Source organism: Gallinula chloropus (assembly GCF_964237585.1).
Source record: "Gallinula chloropus genome assembly, chromosome: 26".
In the NCBI taxonomy this organism is placed as follows: Eukaryota; Metazoa; Chordata; class Aves; order Gruiformes; family Rallidae; genus Gallinula; species Gallinula chloropus.
This window is the reverse complement of record NC_140111.1, coordinates 2,115,774-2,138,170: the sequence shown is the minus strand read 5'-3', so window position 1 is coordinate 2,138,170 and position 22,397 is coordinate 2,115,774. Positions and strand designations below refer to the sequence as shown.

The 22,397-nt window shown below is 63.7% G+C and overlaps 2 protein-coding genes across 2 annotated transcripts; one reads left to right on the top strand and one right to left on the bottom strand.

Annotated features, from left to right (window-relative positions):
- Window positions 1-1,113: 1,113 nt before the first annotated feature.
- Window positions 1,114-12,105, top strand: GPR179 (G protein-coupled receptor 179; the record flags this gene model as incomplete). The annotated part of the gene is made up of 12 exons (XM_084275692.1): window positions 1,114-1,955; window positions 2,617-2,725; window positions 3,664-3,763; window positions 3,887-4,086; window positions 4,317-4,385; window positions 4,796-4,905; window positions 5,001-5,239; window positions 5,672-5,810; window positions 5,992-6,097; window positions 6,196-6,342; window positions 6,751-10,073; window positions 10,500-12,105. The coding sequence occupies 12 exons, from the start codon at window positions 1,114-1,116 to the stop codon at window positions 12,103-12,105; spliced, it is 6,990 nt and encodes a 2,329-aa protein (XP_084131818.1).
- Window positions 12,106-14,836: 2,731 nt separating this feature from the next.
- Window positions 14,837-21,581, bottom strand: MRPL45 (mitochondrial ribosomal protein L45). The gene is made up of 8 exons (XM_084275707.1): window positions 21,520-21,581; window positions 21,161-21,356; window positions 19,982-20,099; window positions 18,581-18,679; window positions 17,923-17,971; window positions 16,924-17,073; window positions 16,013-16,186; window positions 14,837-15,495 (listed from the first exon to the last, which is right to left on the bottom strand). The coding sequence occupies exons 1-8, from the start codon at window positions 21,574-21,576 to the stop codon at window positions 15,436-15,438; spliced, it is 903 nt and encodes a 300-aa protein (XP_084131833.1). The 5' UTR covers window positions 21,577-21,581; the 3' UTR covers window positions 14,837-15,435.
- Window positions 21,582-22,397: the final 816 nt, after the last annotated feature.

Genomic DNA, 22,397 nt, shown 5'->3' with positions numbered 1-22,397 from the left:
CCCCCCCCCTCGCGCCCCCTCCTCTCCACGTGCAGCTCCGAGACCCCGGCACCGGCGGGGGGGGGGGACGGCAGAGAGGGGGGGGACACGGTTGGGGGGCCGGGGGCAGCGGAGTTCGGGGGGGAGGGGAAGCTGTTGGGGACCGGGGGAAGGGACGGCTGGGGGCCGGGGGCGGCCGGGGAGCCCGGGGACTCCCCTCCCCCTCTGGGGCCGGGTAAACTGAGGCACGGGCGCCTGTCTGCTCTCTATGGCGAGTCCTGCGCAGCCTTGGCACGGCTGCCGCACGGGCCTTGCGAGGCTCTTGCACGGGGTTTGCACGGCCCTTGCAGGCATCACACCCCCGCTAGGGATGAGGGGCCGGGGATCAGCTCCCCCCACCCCTGCCCGGGCGAAGAGGGAAGTCTCGGGCGGGAGGGGGGCACTGAGCAGGATCCCGTGCCTCAGTTTCCCCACTGCGGTGCTGCTGGCGGCCCAGGAAGTCACCCCCCAGCTCTGAGGGGATGGATCTCAGGTCCTGCCGTGCGAACCGTGCTGGTGGCCACCCCCACACCACACCGGCCACCCTCAGCCCCTCAGGGACATCGGGGGCCACCCCCTTCCCATTTCCATCCCGGGGCCGGAGGGGGACCGGGACCATCTGGGGAACCAGCAGGCCACCTTCATCCCCCCCCACCCCCCTCAATCCGGCTGCCGAGGGGGCCACGGGGAGGGGGATGCCGGGAGGAAAATTCCCGGCCCGGTTGCCATGGCTTCCCATCAGGATGCGCTTGCATCATGGCCAGCCCGAGGGGGGCCGGGGTACGGGGGTCCCCACGGGGCTCAGGGCGGGGGGGACCCCGGCAGCACGTCCGGGCTAAGCAGGAGCGCAGGGACAGGCGGCGGGGAGGGCGGGGGGGGGCGGGGGGGGGGCTCCAGGCGGGCAGCGCCAGCAGATGAACACGTTTTGGAGCCGGTGACGTCTGCTCCGGCATCGCTGAGGGAGGAAAACAGGCAGCAGAGCGCGAGTCCTGCCCCGCGGAGCCGAGCAGGCTCCCTGCCCGCCCCACAGCCCCCCCGCCATGACCCCCCCGGCGGGGCCGCAGGGGGCCGAGGGGCTTCGCTGAGCCCCCGGCCATGGGGCCATGGCGGTGGCCGCTGCTCTGGTGCTTGGTCCGCAGCACCTTCCTCACGGGGGGCCAGCGGCCGCAGGAGAGACCCCCCCAGCCAGCGGGATGGTCGCCGGCTCCCTCCTCCTCCTCCTCCTCCTGGGCACCCCCGCTGGAGCCGGGAGCATCGGGGGACCTGGAGGGCTCGGCGGCGGCGCTGGCTTTCCTGCAGACGGGCGATGCGCGGCGCCTGGCCCGGGCCAACTGCAGCCGGGGGGTCGCGACGGGGGCACCCGGCCTTGGCCCCCCCCCAGCTCTTCGTGCCGCCCTACGTGCCGCCCCGGAGGCGCTGGCCCAGGCCGCCAACTTCCTCAACATGCTCTTCCAGACCAACGACATCCGTGAAGCCAGCGTGGCCGAGGACGTGGAGTGGTACCAGGCGCTGGTCCGCAGCCTGGCAGAGGGGCACCCGTGGGTGCGCCGGGCGGTGCTCGCCCTCGATGCCCACCCTTTGGCCGCCAAACCCCGGCTGATGCTGCAGGCGACCAAGGCGGAGGGGGGGATCCTGCTGCAGGACATCTCCGCCGCCGCCAGCCCCAGCCTGGGCAACCTGAGCTGGGACAACGAGTGGTTCAACGCCCTCAAGTCCCAGCGCAGCCCCCAGCTCCGCAAGCGGGTGCTCAGCAACGACCTGCGCACCATGGACACCCCCAAATGGCAGCGGGGTGACAGCTACGTGGGGGAGCCGGGCCACGTGCGCTGGTCCCCGCCGTTCCTGGAGTGCCGGGACGGCAGGTTCCTGCCCGCCTGGGCCCTCACGCTCTCCTCTGCTTTCTACGGACTCAAGCCAGACCTCAGCCCCGAGTTCAAGTAAGCAGAACCCGAGGGGTTTCGGGGTGGGGGGGGGTGGGGAATAGGGATGGGGGTGCAGTTGGAGCATCACCCCGGGGTGCAGGGTGCGTGCCGGACACCCTCGCAGCGTGACAGCCCCCTGCATCCTTCTCCCCCTGCCCCACACACGTGTGTGTGTGTGCACATGGATGTGGGGGGGGTATTTGCACGTCCACCCTCATGGAGGTGCCCCCCTGCTCCCCTTCTTTCATCCCCATGTTGCCCATCCCCTGAACCCCCTCCCACAGCCACACTGCATGGAGGGGGTGTGTGGGTGAGCTGAGCGGGGGTCCCTCCTGGAATCTTGGGGGCATCCCCAGGTTCACGGGTCCCTCCTGCACCCCAGCACCCCCAGTGCAAGGAAGTGCTGGAGAGGGAAAGGGGCAACAGGGTCTGGCCTTGGGGGAAATGGTCCCATTTCCCAAGGGGAAGCCCTGTGCCCACCTTAAGGACCACACCAGCAGCTCCCATTTCCCATCCAGTTGTGCTGGAGCCCCTCTCAAGAGGCAGAATTCACCCCCAGGAGCCACTGCCCCCTATCCCTGCCCCAGTGGCAACCACGCTAGGTGGGTGGGAGGCACAGGGCGGGCATGGGGATGCCCCATGCAGCCCCCAGGGCTGACCCCGTCCCCCTGCACAGGGGTGTCGTGCGGGTGGACATCGAGTTGCGGGATGTGGCCATCAACCAGTGCGCCAGCGGGCCGGGCTGGTTCGCAGACACACATCGCTGTGACCTCAACAGCACCCAGGTACCAGCCACCAGCACACCAGCACCCCAGCATCCCAGCACCGTGCCCTGCAGGGCTGGGGCTCCCTCACCCCAAACCATCGCTGTCCCCCCGTCCCTGCCGCGCGTCCCTTCCTCCAGGCTGAGCTTTATCCTCTCCTGGCTGCTCCATCTGCTCTGCTCAGCTGCTCTGGGCACCGCAGCCAGGGGTTTATTGTGCAAATCTTCCTCCCCTGCCACCAGCGTGTGACCCTGCTGCTCCCTGCCCAGGCACCCATGGGGACCAACAGGCTCCAGGGGTTGGCAGCCGATGGGCAAAGCACCCCGACCAGCACCCCCCAGTCCCCTCTGGTGGGGTCAATCCAGTGATGCCCAAACCTATTTCAGGGCTCAGCACAACCAGCAGCATCCCCAGCTGGGATAAACTGGGGGGAAGGAGGGATCCCCCAGCCCAGTGCAGAGCAGGGTCCCAGCCTTGAAGGCAAAAAGCCATCTCCAAGTGGGAAAGGCATCACCAGCTTCTCCCTGGCAGCGCTGGGAGGGGGGTGTGATGCCCTCTGGAGGGATGGGCTCTGCTGCTGGGCATCTCTCCAAAAGCCAACACTGCCCAAAGAGCCGCCAGCCCGGCCCATGGGGGCAGGATGTGGCCGTGGGGATTAGGGCAGCAGTGCCCTGGCTGCTGCTGCCGTCACGGCCGGGCAGGATTAGTGCTCTCTGCTGCATTAGGCGTCCATTTAGGGTTTAGGGAGGGATTTGGGGAGCAGGCTTTGGCTTTTAATTCTTAAATGTTTAACCACTGATTCCTCCCGGGAGTGGGGGGACGATGCTGTGGGGTCGGGTACCCGCGAGCCGGGGGGGGGTTGATGGAGATCCCCCTGGTGTGGGGCAGGGATGTGGGGCTGGGGGGAGGGTGCAGGGTGAGCCCTAGCCCTTCCCTGAGGCTCAGTCTGTCTCCTTCAGTGTGTCCCCCAGGAGAGCCGCGGCTTCGTCCTCGGGAGGTACCTGTGCCGCTGCAAGCCGGGTTTTTACAGGGCAGGTGGGTGCCATACCCAGCCCCAGGGTCCCCGTTTCACCCCATCATGGCACATGGCTACACCAACGGGGGGGCTGGGGCTGGGTGTGAGGGATGCGAGCGCCGCATCCAGGGCGTGGTGACCTCAGGAGGTTGTCCCTCTGTCCCCAGGGAGCGTGGCGGGGGCGGACGGGGGGTCCCGGCTGTCCTGCCGGCCCTGTCGCCAGGGATGTGCCACCTGTGAGGACGATGCACCCTGCCTGATCCAGGAGGACCGTGCGCTGCGGGCGGCCGTCCTCTCCTGCCAGGCTTGCTGCATGCTGGCCGTCTTCCTCAGCATGCTGGTCTCCTACCACTTCCGACGCAGCAAGGCAAGGCGTCCCCACATCCCCCCCCTCCTCCGGCCCCTACTCCCCTCCCAGCCCTGAACCCCGTGGTCTTGGGGAAGGGGTCTCAGGGCAGCAGGGAGAGGGGTGTCCCAGCAGCAGGAAGGATGCCACAGCCTGGCTGGCTGCGGGGGATCTCCCTGCCTGGGCTCCATCATCCCCTCCGGGCACTGGCCGAGGGTCCCAGCTGCACCCTCACACCTCTGTCCCCACAGAGGATCCGGGCATCAGGACTCGTCCTCCTGGAGACCATCCTCTTTGGGTCCCTCCTCCTCTACTTCCCTGTGAGTATCCAACCATCCATCCCTGGGGATGAAAACCTCCAGGCTGGGGTTTACGAGTGGTGCCCGGCTGCTCCTCACCGAGGGCGTCGAGCTGACCCCGGGCCAGACACGGGCACAACTCCACCTAATTGTTAATTTTGCTGGCACGGCCACAGTATAAACCTTCTCAGGAAACCAAATCCCTCTTCCCCCACCAGCCGTGGGAATTAATCCCTGCCCAAATCTCCTCTCCTTCCCTACAAGCTGCAGTGGAGCCAAGGGGGAAGGGTGGCAGCGGTGTGAAAGCGTCTGGTTTCCCAGCCCCCAGCCCTTCTGCGCCCTCTTCACCTCCAGAAGGAAGGATCCAGCGCCCCACTGCCCCCCAACCCCTCTCCCCCCATCACTCCCCAACCCCTCTCCCCCCACCCCAGGTGTTCATCCTGTACTTCAAGCCGAGCATCTTCCGCTGCATCGTCCTGCGCTGGGTGCGCATGCTGGGCTTCGCCATCGTCTACGGCACCATCACCCTCAAGCTGTACAGGTAGAGGGGATGCAGGGGGCTGAGGGGGGGTCCCCCCAACACTTGGAACCCCACAGCAGGGACAGTCTGGGGGCTCACCCCTCTGTCCTTCACAGGGTGCTGAAGGTGTTCCTGTCCCGCACGGCTCAGCGCGTTCCCTACGTGTCGAGCGGGCGGGTGCTGAAGATGCTGGGACTGATCCTGCTCCTGGTGCTGTGGTTCCTGGCTGCCTGGACCGTGGGGATGCTGGAGAACGTGGAGAAGAACATCCCCCTGGTGATCCGCACCCAGACCGCCCGTGGGCTCCACTTCTACATTTGTGGCCACGACCGCTGGGACTACATGATGGTGATTGGTGAGACCAGCCCCCGAGGTGTCCCGGGGGTCCCTGCAGCCCCAGGCCCCCACCCCATAAATGCAGTGTGTGAGGGGGTTGAATTTCCTCACCCATTTAATCTTCCTGGAGCCTGCAAGCAGGGCTGGGGAACCCCGGCTGCCCCCCACTCTCCCCCTCTGAGCACCCCCAGGACTCGTCCTGGCACAGGGTGGATCACCCCGCACGGGCAGCGTGTCCCAGTGCTCTGTGCCAGAGGATGCTCTGCACCAGGACCCAGCTCCAACCAGCCTGGAGTGAACACACCCCGAGGCAGGGTGATCCCAGTGGGCAGCAGCACCCAGCACCCACCCCCAGCTCAGCACCCATGGGTGCCATGCAGGAAAACACGCTGGCAGCAGCCAGGTGCTGGGGCTGGATGCTCAGCACCGCTCCCCCTGCTCTCTCCTGCAGCTGAAATGCTGTTCCTGCTGTGGGGCAGCTTCCTGTGCTACGCCACGCGCGCCGTGCCCTCCGCCTTCCACGAGCCCCGCTACATGGGCATCGCCCTCCACAACGAGCTCATGATCTCAGCCGCCTTCCACGTGGTCAGGTAGGGACGTGGGGGCACAAGGGGACCAGCCCCTGAGACACCCGTCCCCAGCAATGAGGAGAAACAAAGCCCCACAGGCAGCGTCCCCCCCAGCGAGGGTGGTGGCTGCAGGGTCCAGGGGTGGGCAGGGGGCTTTGGGCACCTCGGTGGGACCTGGCGCTGCCCTCCTCACCCCTTCCAGGTTCGTCATGGTCCCCTCACTACACCCCGACTGGACCCTGCTGCTCTTCTTCGCTCACACCCACGGCACCATCACCACGACGCTGGCGCTGCTCTTCATCCCGAAGGTACCACTCAGCCCCGGGGGGGGATGCAGGGTTGGGATTTTGGGGGGGGGGGGGGAACCCCCTTCGGCGAGCTCACCTCTCACCCTCCCCACCCCCAGTTCCTGCACGCCGGCTCGCCGCTGCGGGAGGAAATAGCAGCTGAGGTCTACGAGGACGAGCTGGACATGAGGCGCTCGGGCTCCTGCCTCAACAGCAGCATCGCGTCCGCCTGGAGCGAGCACAGTCTCGACCCCGATGACATTCGGGTGGGTGGCACACTCAGGACCTTCTTTTGACGCTAGCTATGCAGCCCGCGCAGAGTAAGAGGTGCCTTTCGCCGTCTTTCTCCTGATGCAAAGCCCAGGGGGAGGTTTGGGGCGGGGGGAGAGGGGTTTGTGGGGAGAAAGGGGCCGCAGGGGAAAACGCCACCCGCTGTATGGGGGAGAGGAGGGATGGGGAGGAACCTGCTGCAGCCCCCCGGGGCCAGCGCAGAGCTTGGGGACATGGGGCCAACCCAATCCTGGGGGTCGAGGCAGAGCTTTTGTGGGGGTGTCCCAGCCGCAGCAGCCCCCCCACCCACCCCTCCACCCCCACCCCATCCCCGGTGCGGTCCCATTGTACGTGCTCTCCTCTCTCCCCTCTCTCTGCCGCGTCCCCCCTGCCCCCTGCACCAGGAGGAGCTGAGGAAGCTCTACACACAGCTGGAGGTGCACAAGACGCGGAAGATGGCAGCCAACAACCCCCACCTGCCCAAGAAGCGCGGGTCCCGGCGCAGCCTGGGCCGCTCCATCGTGCGCCGCATCGCCGAGCTGCCGGACGCGGTGACACGCCGGAGCAGCAGCGGTGGGGAGCGGCTGGGGACGTTGGCACGCCACGGCTCTTCGGCCAAGCGACTCGCCAACGCCAGTGGCACCGGCTCACGGCCGAGGGATGATGGGTCGCGGCGTCGCAGCTCAGCCCTGCGCAAGTCCCGCAGCACCGAGAGCTCCGCGCCGGAGCCCCGGGGGGGTTCACCCGCCCCCACGGAGCTCACACCGGGGAGGAAGACGGTGGGGACGGCTCCGGAACAATCTGACAGCGAGTCCCTCGATGCCGCCCCGCTCGTGTGCAAGTCGGCCAGCGCCCAGAACCTGTCGGGGCACGAGCAGCCCCCCCTGCCCCGCGCACCCCCCTTGCACAAGTCGCTCAGCGTGGTGGCCGGCGCACGGGAAGAGGCTCTGCTGGCTGCCTGCCGAGCTGCACGGGATGAGTGGCACGCCAACCGGCACCCATCAGCCCCATCCTCGGAGCACCCCACCGGCCAGGGACCCCCCAAGGAAGCCAGGAAGCTCCAAAGCTCCAGCACAGCTGATGTTCTCCTGCCAGACGGCTCCAGCCCGGCTGAGGGATGCTCCCCAGAGGACAAGTCCCCCCCGGCCGATGGCAAGGTGCAGAAACGTGTCACCTATGCACCCATCAAGAGCGTCAGCATCGACAGCTCCCACGCCCCGGGGCGGGTGCGGGTGGCCGTGAGGAAGACCCCACCGCCACCCCCCGTCCGCTACCAGAGCCTGGTGCAGCGTGCCACACCAGCCCAGGACAGCCCAGAGCTGGCAGAGCTGCCCACAGAGCCCCCAGCACAGGCAGGAAAGCTGGAGGGGACCCCGGAGGGGACACCAGAGGAAGGTGAGGGGCGTGCAGCCCCCCGCCCAGGGAAGGGCAGGCTGCTGGCTGCAGGCTCCATCCCGGCGCAGGTTTGCCCCTGGGAGCTGGTCCAAGAGGAGATCCTGAGCCAGAAGCAAAAGGCCATCGAAGCAGCAGCCTCGGGGACCCCCGGTGACACAGCAGCCACCCCCCTGAGCACGAAGCCATCCTCCCAGAAGACTTCTCTCCGGGGCCTGGGACTCGCTCTCAAAGCCTTCAACCGCTCCAGGGGGAAGAGCATCCTGAAGGGCAGGAGAGATGGCGAGGGGAGCCTCAGGAAGAGGGGGCACGAGGGGGGCAGCAGGAGGGAGAGGCCCAGCCTGGCAGGGAGCGCAGCCGTGGCTCTGGGGAGGACCGGGCAAGACCCCACCAGCCAAAGCCCCGAGGGGGGTGGGCAGAGGTCCAGCAGTGAGCCCACCACCCACCCCTGGCAGGGGGAGACGGTTCCCTGCCAGCACAACAACAACGCCGGCTCAGCTGGGGACGGCACAGGGTGGGGGAACGGTGGGGAAGGGGCAGAAGGACAGTGGGATGGTCCAGCCCCGGCGACAGGCGATGGTGAGAAACTGGCAGAGGAGCCTAGTGCTCCCCAGGAGGACACTGGTGGGGGGTTGGGGGTGCACAGGACCCCAGCCAGCGTTGGCCACCAAGGAGGAGCCCAACATCCCCACGGAACGGTGGCAGGTGGCGGTGGGAAAGCAGAGGGATGTCCCCAGCAAGGGGATGATGCTGCCGTGGTGGAGCCAGCCAAGGATGCTCCTGCGGCCATCACACCGAAGGAAGGGGGGGCTGGACCAGCCAAAGGGCTTGAGGGGGGCAGCGGGTCCATCCCCCCCCAGGAGCACCCAGAGACAGAGCAGCCCCATGTAAAACCTGTCACAGGCAGCCCCCACCCCTCCACCCCCCGTGCTGAGCAGCGGGGGGCTGAGGTTTGTCCCTGGGCCCCCCTGGGGGGAAGAGGAACCTTGCTGCGCCAGGAAGCCATCGCTGCCCAGGAGGACAGCGGGGTCCCAGCCAAGGCCCTGGAGAAGGGGGGCAGCCACCCTGAGCCCCTTGGTGCTGGGGGGAGCTGGGGCACTGAAAGGGTCCCTGCAAAGAGCCGGAGCGTGGAAGTGACCCCAGGTGCAGGGGGACAAGGTGGCAGCAGGGCAGGGAAGGGGGCAGGGGTCCATCCTGGGGAAAAACAGGCAGAGTCCAGTGGGAAAAGGGACATTTGTCCTTGGGAGGAGAGTGAGGGTGAGCGCTGGGAACCAGGCAGAGCTCCGGGGAAGGGCAGTGAGGGGGATCCCAGCTGCCCTGGGAAAGAACCAGGACTGGGGAAACCACCAGCAAAAATCCCTGAGAGGCTCAAAGCAGCTCCAGAGGCAGCAGGCAGGGCGGAGGGCAGGAGGGCTGAGGTCTGTCCATGGGAGAGTGGGGAAGGGGGGAGCACGGCCCGAGCTGAAATCTGCCCCTGGGATGTGGAGGGGGCTCAGCCAGAGCCAGAGAGGCCGGGGGGAGACAGGAGGCGGCTGACCAAGTGGGTCAAGAGCATCAGACCGACATCCCTGGGGCTGCAGAGAGGGCAGGAGGGTGAGAGCAGCCCACGAGCCCCTGGCTGGCCCGGGGGCAGCACCAGCAGCGAGGGACCCTCACCCAAACCTGCTCCCAAAAGCTCTGAGCTGCCAGAAGTGACCCTGAGGAGCCCAACGAGCTCACGGGCTTCAGTTTGGCCCTGGGAAGTGGCCGGAGCGGAGAGAGATGCAGAAGTGGTTTGTCCTTGGGAAGGGGGAGCAGCCTCACCCCAGGCAGGAAAATTAGATGAGGGAGAAGTTTCCCAAGGGAAAGATGGGATTTCCCAGCCGAGAGCAGCTCCAAGGGGCACTAGGGAGGTGGATGTGGCTGTCAGCAAGGGGAGAGGCCAGGGAGGACCCCCCAGCCCTGGGGAAGGTGCAGAGAGACCCAGCCCGGGGCTGGCAGCAGCTCAGCAAGGAGGAGTCATCCAGGGCAAAAAGGCTGCTGTTTGTCCATGGGAAGTGGAGGATCAGCCGCTGCCTAGAGCTGAAATCTGCCCTTGGGAAGAGCCAGCAGGGAAGGAGAGACCCAGTCAGGACACGTGTGAGATGTCCAAAGGGGAAAACAAACCAGGATCTGGAGGACTTGAAGGGATCAGAGCAAAGGTGGCAGAGATGGGGGGTCGTCAGCCGGAGCGCAGGGACAGCAGGGGCTTTGCCAAGCTCATTCGGAAAAGCCTCGAGACCGCCAAGGTGGAGACCAAGAAATCCCAGAGCGTGGAGAGTACAAGGGAGGAGATCTGTCCCTGGGAGAGCCTGAGCATGGAGCAGCCTCCAGGAAAACCCCCAGCGCTGCCCACATCACCCTCAAGGAAACCCCAGAGCCAGGAGAGCCTGAAGGCAGAGGTCTGTCCTTGGGAGCTGGAGCCCACAGACAGAGCTGAGATCTGTCCCTGGGAGGCAGCTGCTCCACCAGCAGGTAAAGAGAAATCCAGGCAGGACAAGGACAGTCTGTCCATGGCAAGTGGAAGCTCCTTTCTGAGTCAAGGTCTCTGCAAAGACACCAGAGATACGTCGTCTGCAAAGGACCAAGTGAGCAGAGACCGTGAGTCCGTCTGTCCCTGGGAGAGCCTGGACATGGAGCATCACTCCACGGGGTACAGCACGAAGAGCACCGAGCTGCCAAAAGCCACCAAGAGATGGGAGAGCACGGGGAGCACGAGGGCTGAGGTGTGTCCCTGGGAGAGGACGGAGCTGCCCCCGGAACAACCTCGTGCCGGGAGCCCAGCGCTGCCCACATCACCCTCGAGGAAACCCCAGAGTGTGGAGAGCCTGAAGGCAGAGGTCTGTCCTTGGGAGGCTCCAGCAGCTGAAGCTGGGGGTAAAGCAGAGATCTGTCCCTGGGAGGTGGCTGCACCTCCTCCCGATGAACCGAAGGCAAAGCGGGGTCTGGGGGGGGCTTCGAAGGGGGACAAGCACATCAGGCGCCAGGCAGCCTTAGCCAGCCCGGTGAGATCCCTGGAGAAGGGCAGCAGCGAGGCCGTCTGTCCCTGGGAGAGCCTGGGCACAGAGCAGCCTCTGGAACAACCTCGTACCGGGAGCCCAGCGCTGCCCACATCACCCTCGAGGAAACCCCAGAGCCAGGAGAGCCTGAAGGCAGAGGTCTGTCCTTGGGAGCTGGAGCCCACAGGCAGAGCTGAGATCTGTCCCTGGGAGGTGGCTGCTCCACCAGCAGGTAAAGAGAAATCCAGGCAGGACAAGGACAGTCTGTCCATGGCAAGTGGAAGCTCCTCTCTGAGTCAAGGTCTCTGCAAAGACACCAGAGATACGACGTCTGCAAAGGACCAAGTGAGCAGAGACCGTGAGTCCGTCTGTCCCTGGGAGAGCCTGGACATGGAGCATCACTCCACGGGGTACAGCACAAAGAGGACCGAGCTGCCAAAAGCCACCAGGAGTTCAGAGAGCACAGGGAGCACAAGGGCTGAGGTGTGTCCCTGGGAGAGCACGGAGCTGCCCCCAGGGAGCCCAGCGCTGCCCAAATCACCCTCAAGGAAACCCTCGAGCCAGGAGAGCCTGAAGGCAGAGGTCTGTCCTTGGGAGCTGGAGCCCATGGGCAGAGCTGAGATCTGTCCCTGGGAGGCGGCTGCCCCTCTGCCAGAGACAGGAGAAGCCCTGGGTGAGCTGAGGCTCCCACCCAAACCAGCGGGTTCCTCTGGATCACAGGAGCTGAGGAGCAGCCAGCGGGAGGCCGTCTGTCCCTGGGAGAGCCTGGGCACGGAGCTGCCCTTCCCAAAACCCACAGCAGGGACAGAGCCGACTAAAGAGCCCGACAGCACAGTAGAACCCCCCAGCCCGGAGAAGGAAAGCTCCAAACCGGGCCTGTGCCCACCGGGAGCTGGCCGAGCATCCCCCCCGGGGATGGGAAAGGCAGAGCCGGCAGCAGGGGCCGGTGCAGCAGCGGCTCCAGCAGCTCTGCTGAAAGGATCCAAGCGCAGAGCTGACGGGGAGGCTGAGCACAAGCCCCTGTGCCGCATCCTGCCGGGCACCCAGCCCCCGCGGGGCCCCAGGGCAGAGCCGCTGCCTGGGGGAGCCAGCACGGCGCCGGCAGCCGGCAGCAGCTCCAGCACCAGCCTGGCTGAGGTTTGTCCCTGGGAAGCAGAAGAGGCTCTGCCAGCACCTGACAAGACCAGCAGAGAGCCCAGGAAAACCGCCGAGGTGTGTCCGTGGGAGGTGGAGAGGGGGGATCCCAGCCCCACACCCCCTGGGGTGGGCAGAGCCGGGGTCAGCCCCCAGGGCAGGGACAGGGGTGCCAGTGACACTCGACCTGATGTCTGCCCGTGGGATCACGAGTAGCTCCCACTGCTGGGTCCCCAGCTGCACACAGACACAGCTTGTACGGATGGAAAGGCTGGAGCTGGAGGCTGCTGCCTCCCCACACCTCCCAGACCAGGTCTGGAGCATCCCGATGCCAACGGTGCAGCCCCACGGGCTCCACCAGCGACCACCAACCAGCCAGGCTCAGCGACCAGCACAGCGGGGGAACAGGTACCATCTCCTGTCTTCTGCAGCCTGTGAGCACCACCCATCACTTACCCCCAGGCACCTGGCTCAGCACAGGGTCCCCTTGGTGCGAGTGGGGCACCCCAATACGCCAAAACTCCCACAGTGCCAGCCCCACGCTCGCTGCCACCAGCACAACCCACACAGAACTGCAGCTCAGCAGCCAGGGATGCTCCCCTGCAAGCTCCCCAGCAGCTGAACCTCCTTCTACTCCCTGGGGAGGTTTGTGCCTCTGGCACAGAGAGGAACAGTTTGCCTGGCAGCCTGAAACACGTGGCCCTGTGACCTCAGCAAGCCGGATGCTGAAACAAGGGGAGCATCACACCACGGGCAGCAGTGGTGCAGCTGGGAGGAGAACAGCTTTCCAGAGCTCCAGCACCTCAGCCCATCTCCCCCTCACTGCTGTCACCTCCACCCGAAACCAGGGTGGAAGCCCAGCTAGGACCAGGCAGGTCCTGAAGCCTGGGATGAAGAGCTGCTGTTCCCAGCCAGCCCCACCACACGTTGTTCCTTCCTTGGCACAGAGCCCTTTGTTTTTGGCCATCCCCTGAAGTCACTGAGCCAAGCCCAGGACCTCCACGCCCACCGAGCCAGCCCAGACATCGTGCTCAGTGGCACCCACCACCCTCTCTGCTCCTGGGTGCCTTCGCCTATCGCTTGATCCAGGAGGGAGAAAACCAACCCTGAGGCTGTCCCACCACCCTGCTTTCTAGGAGCCTCTGCATCCCCAGAGGCTGAGGTGGGGATTTCCACTGCTGTCCTCCTCTCTGTCCCACCCTGTGGCACTGCTTCACTTGGAGTCCTCACAGCAGCTCACCTGGAAAGGTGTTTGTCTTAACTCCCACAGCACTTTGTCATCACTGGTTGTTTCTTCGCTCGGTCCACGTGCTCAAAGGCCCAGGACTCACCTGCCCAGCACAGGGGAGTTGGGTTCTTCTCCCCCATCATACCCAGTGGCACCAGCAAGCCTTGGCTTTTACAGCTCGGCTGTAGAAGCGCTGGATGCCTTCTGCCATCCCACATTCCAGCTTCTCCCTCAGCAAGACCCATTCCCTCGGGGGAAGAGATGCAGAATCCCCTTGGACAAAGATGCTGAGATGAGACTGAACGCTGCGACCTTGAGAGCATCACACAGGGCTCTTGGCTTTGCTATTCCTCCAGCCCATCGCTCCCAAAGGCACAAGGGAAGGGACATGGCCAAACATGTTGGAAGGAACCCTCAGGGTCAGGAAAGCAGCAGCTGGGAAGGAACAAAGCCTCTGAGTCTCCCCAGAGTCATCGCTCTGCTCTGCCTAAGATGGAAGGAAATAGACACCAGAGACAGTTAGAGTGAAGGTTCCAGTTCTCCCCAATCTCTGTGCTGGGTGCTCAGGGCTTGTCCTGCCATCCCTTCATCCTCTGCTTCCCCTCCCTCCATCCTCTGCTTCCCCCTGCTGTAACTGTCCGTGGTCTCCAGCGCTGAACGTCAACACGCTCGTCCAGTGGTGTAAGTAAGTGTACATACAGCAAATAAAGAGTGTTACCTACAGGGTGTAGCCTTAGCAGCTGGTTTGTGGGGTGTGGGTAAGGCACTAAACCCTACCCAAGCAGTGAGGCTGGGAGAGAAGCCCCAGCAACACAAGCAGTTTGCTCGCCGAGGTGTGAATTGCGGCAAGGGGCAGTGCTGGAGCCCAAGGAAAGGCAAGGCTGCTCTCCCCAAAAAGGGAGCTGCTCGCCCCAAAAACACATCAGAGCCTGAGCTGAAGAACATTGTCTGTGGGGATTGGGTGAGGAGCCACATCTGTACCTGGTTGTGAGGTGCCTGGGTCACACCAGGCAGCTTGCAGGGATTTATTTTAGGCACTAGCCCAGCTCGTGTACGCTGGAGCACTGAACCCCCAGCCCCTGGAGCACCCAATCCCTCAGCTCCTGGAGCACTCAAACTGCCCTCAGCTCCCAGAGCACCCCAACCCCTGGCTCCCAGAGCTTAGGCATGCAGCTCCAGACAGCAGGTTCTTGCAGGGAAGGCAGACAGATTGTGACCCCCCCCTCTGGTTTCCAAAGAGATGAAAGGGATTCCCTTGCTGGCTCCTCTCCTAACAGGAATGCTGAGCACACCCAGCCAGCCTCAACTCTTCCACACCACAAAGCATCTCCTCCAAGGAAGGACAAACACACTTCCCTCTCCCAAGGCTTGGAAAGGGGCCAGGAGGTTAAGCAGTCAAGCAGACAAGGCTGAAAATGTTTTGTCCTTTGAGGACCAGCGACTGTTCTGCTCCCCGACTCACAGCAGACAGAACTTACCTCAGCAAAACAGGGTGAGAGGTGAGCTGAACACACTGGTTTACACCCAAGTCAGGGAAAAAAATCTGTTTTCCTGACTGTTTTGCCCTCAAAACCAGGGGATTTGACACAAATGTTGTGTCCACACGATGGTGCCAGCTGCTCACTGACACCCCAGCCCTGGGTTCGTTAAGCAACCCAACCAAAACTCATCAGCACCAATTGCTGCTGCTGCTCAGGAGTCACCAGTCAACACAAGTGCTGAGATTTGGAGTCACAGGGTTTTATTAGTTACTCAGTGCTGTGCTGCAGCCCCTGTGGGAAGCTCAGCAACCAGCAGGCACCCACCCAGGAGTCCAACTGCAGCACCCACCCAGAAGACCCTGATTTGAGGCGTGCTTGCTGCTCCTCCCTGTTCTCCAGTTAAAAATAAGAGGCCCAGGAATCAGTACAGAGGATGGGAGAAGTCAGTGCTGACAGCTGCTGCAGTGAGGTCTGATGAGAGCCCACTGGGTCTACATGGAAGTGTCAGATACCCCACATCTGGACAGACTTCTGCTGCCAAGGGCTCTCATGATGGAAGTTTGGGACAGAACTCAGCCTAGGGAGCAAAACTGAAGAGAACAGACTCCTCATCCTCACAGAAACACAGACGCTGAGTCTACTCGGACTAAAGCTCTTCTCAGAGCTCATCTGAATCCCCCTCCCAGGCCCCTCTTGCTCCTTTAAAGACAGTTTCTTCCTGAGCAGAGTTTGGTTCTGAAGCTGCTGGGTTTGCTGGCTGCTGGCTGGAAAGGCACAGCCATACCCAAGTTGGCACCTCCGTGCTCTCCACTGTCTCTGTTCAGGCTCTGGGACTTCCTACTTCCTTTCTTCATACTCTTCTGAGGGATCCAAGGTTGGGCCAGGAATCATCACAGTCTGAGAAGGGGAAAAAACAAGAAATCAAACCCATTAGCACAAGACAGAGTCACTCTGAACTGCTGGAATGGGAATTCTTGATGAGAAAGGGTGGGCTGGGGGTTGTGGCAACACAAAGGCCTTGGACAGAAAGATGACCAGATGGCAGCAGCACAGGGGAGGACACAGAGCACGGAGGGGATAATGTGTCTCATACTACACTGGAGTTCTCCCCTCCTTCCTCTCTAGGACCTGTTTTAGTGCTGCAGGAAGGCAGAGTGCCTGCTTTGTGTTGCCATACGATGTAGAGGGAGCAGCAACCCCCTAAATTATCACATGTGTCAAAAGCCACCAGCCTCCTACTCCAGCTCCCAAGTGCCAGGGGCCGGTAACCCCACGTCAGAGAGTGCATCTCCCTGTGGATGAACACACCACCTTCACCTTGCAGGAAGCTCAGCTTTGATTTTGGCCAGAATTAACTGGGAAGCTCCATTCCACAGACCCAGGCAGTGCCTGTGCCTTCTCCTGATGGTATTACCTTAATAATGGGGTCCTTTGGTGGAGCCCATTCTGGAACAATCTTGCCATGCATCCTCCAGGTGCCATAGGGGTTGACCAGGTACCTCTCAAACACAACGTACTCCAAAACATCCTTGGGCACCTGCTCCCCGCCGTACATCAGCCGCCCGAAGCGGTCGTAGATGGCCAGAATCTGCAGGGAGAGCCAAGAGGTGCACAGAGAATCACAGAGCCACAGGGCTGGAAGGGGCCTCCAGAGCTCATGGGGTCCAACCCCCTGCCAAAGCAGCTCCCCAGGACAGGTCACACAGGTCGGTGTCCAGACAGGGCTGGAATCTCTCCAGAGATGGAGACTCCACACCCCCTGGGCAGCCTGTCCCAGGGCTCCCTCACCCTCACTGGGGAAAAGTTCTTCCCCATGTTGGTGTGGAACTTCCTGTGCTCCAACTTGCAGCCATTGCCCCTTGTCCTGTCCCCACAGACACTGAAAAGGGGCTGCCCATGTCCCCCTGCATCCCATCCTTCAGATATTGATAAACATTAATAAGGTCCCCCCTTAGTCTTCTTCTCTCCAGGCTGAACAGCCCCAGGTCCCTCAGCCTTTCCTCACAGGGGAGATGCTCCAGGCTCTTCAGCATCTCTGTCCCTCCTCTGGACTCTCTCCAGGAGATCCCTGTCTGTTTGATCCCAGGGAGCCCAGAACTGGACACAACACTCCAGGAGGGGCCTGGCCAGGGCAGAGCAGAGGGGGAGGATCCCCTCCTGTCACCTGCTGCCCACACTCCTCCTCATGCCCCCAGGATCCCATTGTCTCAGCCCCCAGAGCACACTGCTGGCTCGTGGGCACCCTGTCACCCACCAGCACCCCCAGGTCCCTCTCTGCAGAGCTGCAGCAGGCTGGGGTCAGCTGGGGGAGGGGAGGGGACGCACCTGCCGCGTGTGCATCCGCACGGTCACCTGCCCGTACAGGTTCCCCCGGCTCACGATGCTCTCGCAGCGCACGTGAACCACGCGCGGGGGCTCCAGGGACTCCACAAAGCTCCACCTGATGGTCTTGTACCTGTTCCCACGGACCATTTCCTACAAAGGGAACAGACAAACACCCCCCCCAACCCACCAACTCTGTGAGGCTGCCAACTGAGCGACAGCCTGCTGCACACAGCGTCTGCTCAGCAGAGTCACCAGGGGGAAAAGCCCTTTGAGATCATCCAGCCCAACCATTCCCATCCTGTGCTGACCCAGATCCCTGAGCACCTCATCTCCCCTCTGTTAAACACCCCCAGGGCTGGGGACTCAGCCCCTCCCTGGGCAGCCTGTGCCACAGCCCCACATCTCTGCCAGGGAAGAACTTGTCCCTCCCATCTGCTCTGCCCCTGCCCTGGGGCAGCTTGAGCCCATTGCCCCTTGTCCCATCTCCTGTCCCCTGGCTGCAGAGACCATCGCCCACCTCTCTGCACCCTCCTGGCAGGGCAGGGGAGGTGGGGAGAAGGTCTCCCCTCAGCCTCCTCTTCTCCAGGCTCAACACCCCCAGCTCCCTCAGCTGCTCCTCAGAGGATTTGCCCTCCAGCCCCTTCCCCAGCCTGGTTGCCCTTCTCTGGACTGGCTCCAGGACCCCAATGTCCTTCTGATGGTGAGGAGCCCAGAACTGGACCCAGCACTCGAGGTGCAGCCTCCCCAGTGCCCAGCACAGGGGCACAATCCCCTCCCCAGACCTACTGGCCACACTATTTCTGACACAAGCCAGGATGCCCTTGGCTTTCCTGGCCACACTGACTCACATTCTGCCTGCTAGCTACTACTTAGACTTGTGCTTCCCCTCCCAGCTCTTGTCTTTACTACAGCCAGAAAAAACCCAAGGTAATTAGGTTTAATGAACCTTAAAGGCCAGGGAAGAGGTTGAGGACACACTGCATCCAGAGGGACACTTACTGGGTAGCAGCGCTCTGTCACCAGGGAGTGAAGCTTCTGCTTGTTGAAGCTGGAAGTGAAGCAGAGGGTTACTGGAACACGTACAGTGAGCATAAGGGGCTCAGCCACACATTCCTGCTGCCCCATAAGACATGAATCTACCAGCAAAAGGGAGAAAACAAGAGTGGAATTCCCAGCACAAAGCCAGAACGTGAACACGAGCTGGCTGGGGAGACCCCAGGGAGAGACACTGCATCTCTCAGGAGCCAGTTCTGCCCTAAATGTTTTACTGGTGTTTGGAATCATAACTGAGAGTGATGTGGTTTGGAAATCTGTTCTGTTACTGGGAAGTGGAACAAGCAGAGGGTGGTTTCATATCCCAACCATTCCCTGCAGTGTGGTGGGGAGCAGCACCAACCACCCCCTCAGCTGCTGGTGGGGCAGCAGCTCATCTCAAGAGGGATTTTTTTGGGAACCTGCTTTTCATTATCAAAAGCAAGCAGGTACCAACCAAACCTCTCACACCCCACTCCTGGCAGAGATGGGGGCAGCAAAAGATAAAGTACTCACTGCCCAGGAGGTAGAAGGAGCAGAGAGACAAGGAAGGAAGGAAAGCAGAGGGGGTGAGCAAAGAGAAGCAGGGGCTGTGTCACCATGTCAGCCACAGAAGGGCTCTTACTTGGCCAGGCAGTTGTGAGCTTCAATGAATATCTCCTGTGCCTTCTCTGGGAAGGTCTTGGTGCTGAAATCTGGGTCGTGGTCTTTGACTTTTCTCAGCCTGAGAAGACAAGGAGAAGCTCTGCAGTAAGTGAAGAGCCACGCTGGAGGGGTGACAGTGATCTCACACAGCTCAGGACCAGCTGTTAACAACAAGCACCTGGGAACCAGAGACTCCCCCACTCTGTGGCATAACCTCTGGGTGCTCCTGAGACAATCACACAGCCCCAAACCCAAAGGATCCTCAGAACACACACACACTGCACATGTTCCCACCAGGACTGGGGCTTCGTGTTCATTCTCACCCCAGGGGCTCCTGGTTAAGAATGGCAAGAAAGGAAGGGAAAGGGGGAGGGAAGCAGGGCAGGGAAGGGAAAGGGGGAGGGAAGCAGGGCAGGGAAGGGAAAGGGGGAGGGAAGCAGGGCAGGGAAGGGAAAGGGGGAGGGAAGCAGGGCAGGGAAGGGAAAGGGGGAGGGAAGCAGGGCAGGGAAGGGAAAGGGGGAGGGAAGCAGGGCAGGGAAGGGAAAGGGGGAGGGAAGCAGGGCAGGGAAGGGAAAGGGGGAGGGAAGCAGGGCAGGGAAGGGAAAGGGGGAGGGAAGCAGGGCAGGGAAGGGAAAGGGGGAGGGAAGCAGGGCAGGGAAGGGAAGGAGGCAGGGAAGGAAAGGGCAGGGAAGGGGGAGGGAGGCAGGGAAGGAAAGGGCAGGGAAGGGGGAGGGAGGCAGGGAAGGGAAGAGAAGGGAAGGGGGAGGGAGGCAGGGAAGGGAAGAGAAGGGGGAGGGAGGCAGGGAAGGGAAGAGAAGGGGGAGGGAGGCAGGGAAGGGAAGAGAAGGGGGAGGGAGGCAGGGAAGGGAAGAGAAGGGGGAGGGAGGCAGGGAAGGGAAGAGAAGGGGGAGGGAGGCAGGGAAGGGAAGGGAAGGGGGAGGGAGGCAGGGAAGGGAAGGGAAGGGAAGGGAAGGGAAGGGGGAGGGAAGCAGGGAAGGGAAGGGAAGGGAAGGGAAGGGAAGGGAAGGGGGAGGGAAGCAGGGAAGGGAAGGGGGAGGGAAGCAGGGAAGGGAAGGGGGAGGGAAGCAGGGAAGGAAAGGGAAGGGGGAGGGAAGCAGGGAAGGAAAGGGAAGGGGGAGGGAAGCAGGGAAGGAAAGGGAAGGGGGAGGGAAGCAGGGAAGGAAAGGGAAGGGGGAGGGAAGCAGGGAAGGAAAGGGAAGGGGGAGGGAAGCAGGGAAGGAAAGGGAAGGGGGAGGGAAGCAGGGAAGGAAAGGGAAGGGGGAGGGAAGCAGGACAGGGAACAGAATGCTCCATCTCACCCCTGCAGGAGGGAGCCAAGCCAAACTCCTGCCCAGAGCCTAACCCAGCAGGAGGCACTCACGCTAGCTGGGAGGCAGCAGTCTGCTTCAGCTTATCCATCCTCTGCCTCAGCCCATCTTTGGACAGGGAAGACAAACGGGCATCACCCTCTGGAGGGACGTAAGGGTCCATAATATCACCTGTGGGATGGAAAGGAGAGGCTCAAAAAAATCCCTTCCCTTCAAACAAAGGAAACAAGAAGGCAGCATCCCAGGGGCTGGAGCAGCAGGATTCCACCCTGACAGACCTGTGAGGTGAAACACAAGAACACAGAGTAGGACTGAGAGTCTAACACAGCCTGTCAGCAGCACCAGGAGCCTGCTGCCTCCCCTGCTCTCCCACACAGCCCCAGCACATGGGCTCTGCTGCCTGCTCTGCTCTCCTTCTCCTCTCCCTCTCAGTCCTAGGACAGGGATCCTGCTGCCTGCTCTCCTCTCCCTCTCAGCTCTAGGACAGGGAGCCTGCTGCCTGCTCTGCTCTCCTCCTCTCCCTCTCAGCTCTAGGACAGGGAGCCTGCTGCCTGCTCTCCTTTCCCTCTCCACTCCCTCTCAGCCCTAGGACAGGGATCCTGCTGCCTGCTCTCCTCTCCCTCTCAGCTCTAGGACAGGGAGCCTGCTGCCTGCTCTCCTCTCCTCCTCTCCCTCTCAGCTCTAGGACAGGGAGCCTGCTGCCTGCTCTCCTCTCCCTCTCAGCTCTAGGACAGGGAGCCTGCTGCCTGCTCTCCTCTCCCTCTCAGCTCTAGGACAGGGAGCCTGCTGCCTGCTCTGCTCTCCTCCTCTCCCTCTCAGCCCTAGGACAGGGAGCCTGCTGCCTGCTCTGCTCTCCTCCTCTCCCTCTCAGCCCTAGGACAGGGAGCCTGCTGCCTGCTCTGCTCTCCCTCTCAGTCCTAGGACAGGGAGCCTGCTGCCTGCTCTGCTCTCCCTCTCAGTCCTAGGACAGGGAGCCTGCTGCCTGCTCTGCTCTCCCTCTCCACTCCCTCTCCTCTCCCTCACAGCCCCAGCACAAGGAACCTGCTGCCTGCTCTCCTTTCCTCTCCCACACAGGCCCAGGCCAGGAGAAGCCACCACCAGCTGTGGCCTCCCCCGCTCTCCCTCATCCCACACCACAAAGCGGCCCACACACCTGAGCTAAGGCTGGGCAGCCACCCCCCCACAACCTCCCCGGGAGCCCGGCGCAGCCACAGGGCCCGGGCCGCTCCCACCTGTGCAGGCCAGGTAGAAGGCCCGTTCCACGCGATCCTCCGGCAGCACCGCGGCCGCGGCCCTCAGCCGCCGCTCCTTCTCCTCGGGGCTCAGCTCCCGGGCCCACTCGGGCACCGAGAACTTCTTCTTCGTCCTCAGCGGCACAAGGAGGCCGGTCGGGGCCGCTCCGGCGGGACGGGCCGAGGATCTGGCGGCCTGAGCGGGGGGAAGAGAGAAGCGGCCTGAGGCGGCGTGGGGGGAGCGCGGCGGCCCCTCCCCGCCCCACAGCTCCCTCCCGGGGGCTTGCGGGTGCCCCTCGCACCACCGCCCAGCCCCACGTCCCCCTCCCCGCGGCTCCACAGCCCTTCCCGGGCCGCACCTGCCAGCACAGCCGCCGGCCCAGCCCGCCTAGGCCCGCCGCCATGGCAGCCGCCATCTTGCCCGCCGCGCAGCACGCCGGGAGATGGGAGGGGAGGGGGGGGAGGCCGCGCGCGGAGGGGGCGGGGCCGGCGGGAACCCGCGCGGCGCCGAGTGGAAAATTCCATCGGCTGCGGGAGGCGGGGGGGGGGGGGGGGAAGCCGGGGCGGGGGGGTGGAGGCTCCACCCCGCGCGCGCGCGCGGCGGGGGGACCCCGGTGACTGGCGCAGCGAGGGGCGGGGGTCGTGAACCCACCCGAGGGGGGGATGCGGGGACACGGGGCGAGGGGACAGGAGAGGGGGAAACCCCCCGACCCCTCCACCTCCCCCCCACACCGCCCCGGGGAGGGGGTGCCGGGGGATGGGGGGGGGGGTCCAGCTGCCCCCCCCCGCCCCGGAGTCCCCCAACCTCTCCGGGGTGCAGCACCCCCCTCCCCAGCGGCGCGGCGGCAGCCGGTGTCTGGCGGTTGTTGGTATTCGAGGCCGCAGCAGCGCTCGGGGAAAGGGGGGTGGGATTCAGTGAGGGTCCCCCCTGCACATCCCCCCCCCCCCAGCCCGGCACCCCAGGGTGAGGTATCTCTGTGGGTGCAACAAACCTCTGCTAAGCCCAAACCCCCTTTCCCATGGAATTCCAGCTGCTGGGACACGTGGGGGAAGCTCAGCACCCATCCTGCATCCATCCATCCTGCATCCGTCCATCCCGCATCCATCCATCCCACATCCATCCATCCATCCCACCTCAGACCCTCCCGCAGACCCCCCAGACACAGGCAACACAGGGGTGTGACCCCCGGGGTGGCCCCAGAGGAGCGGGGGGCTGATTGGGAGGCTCCTGGCCACA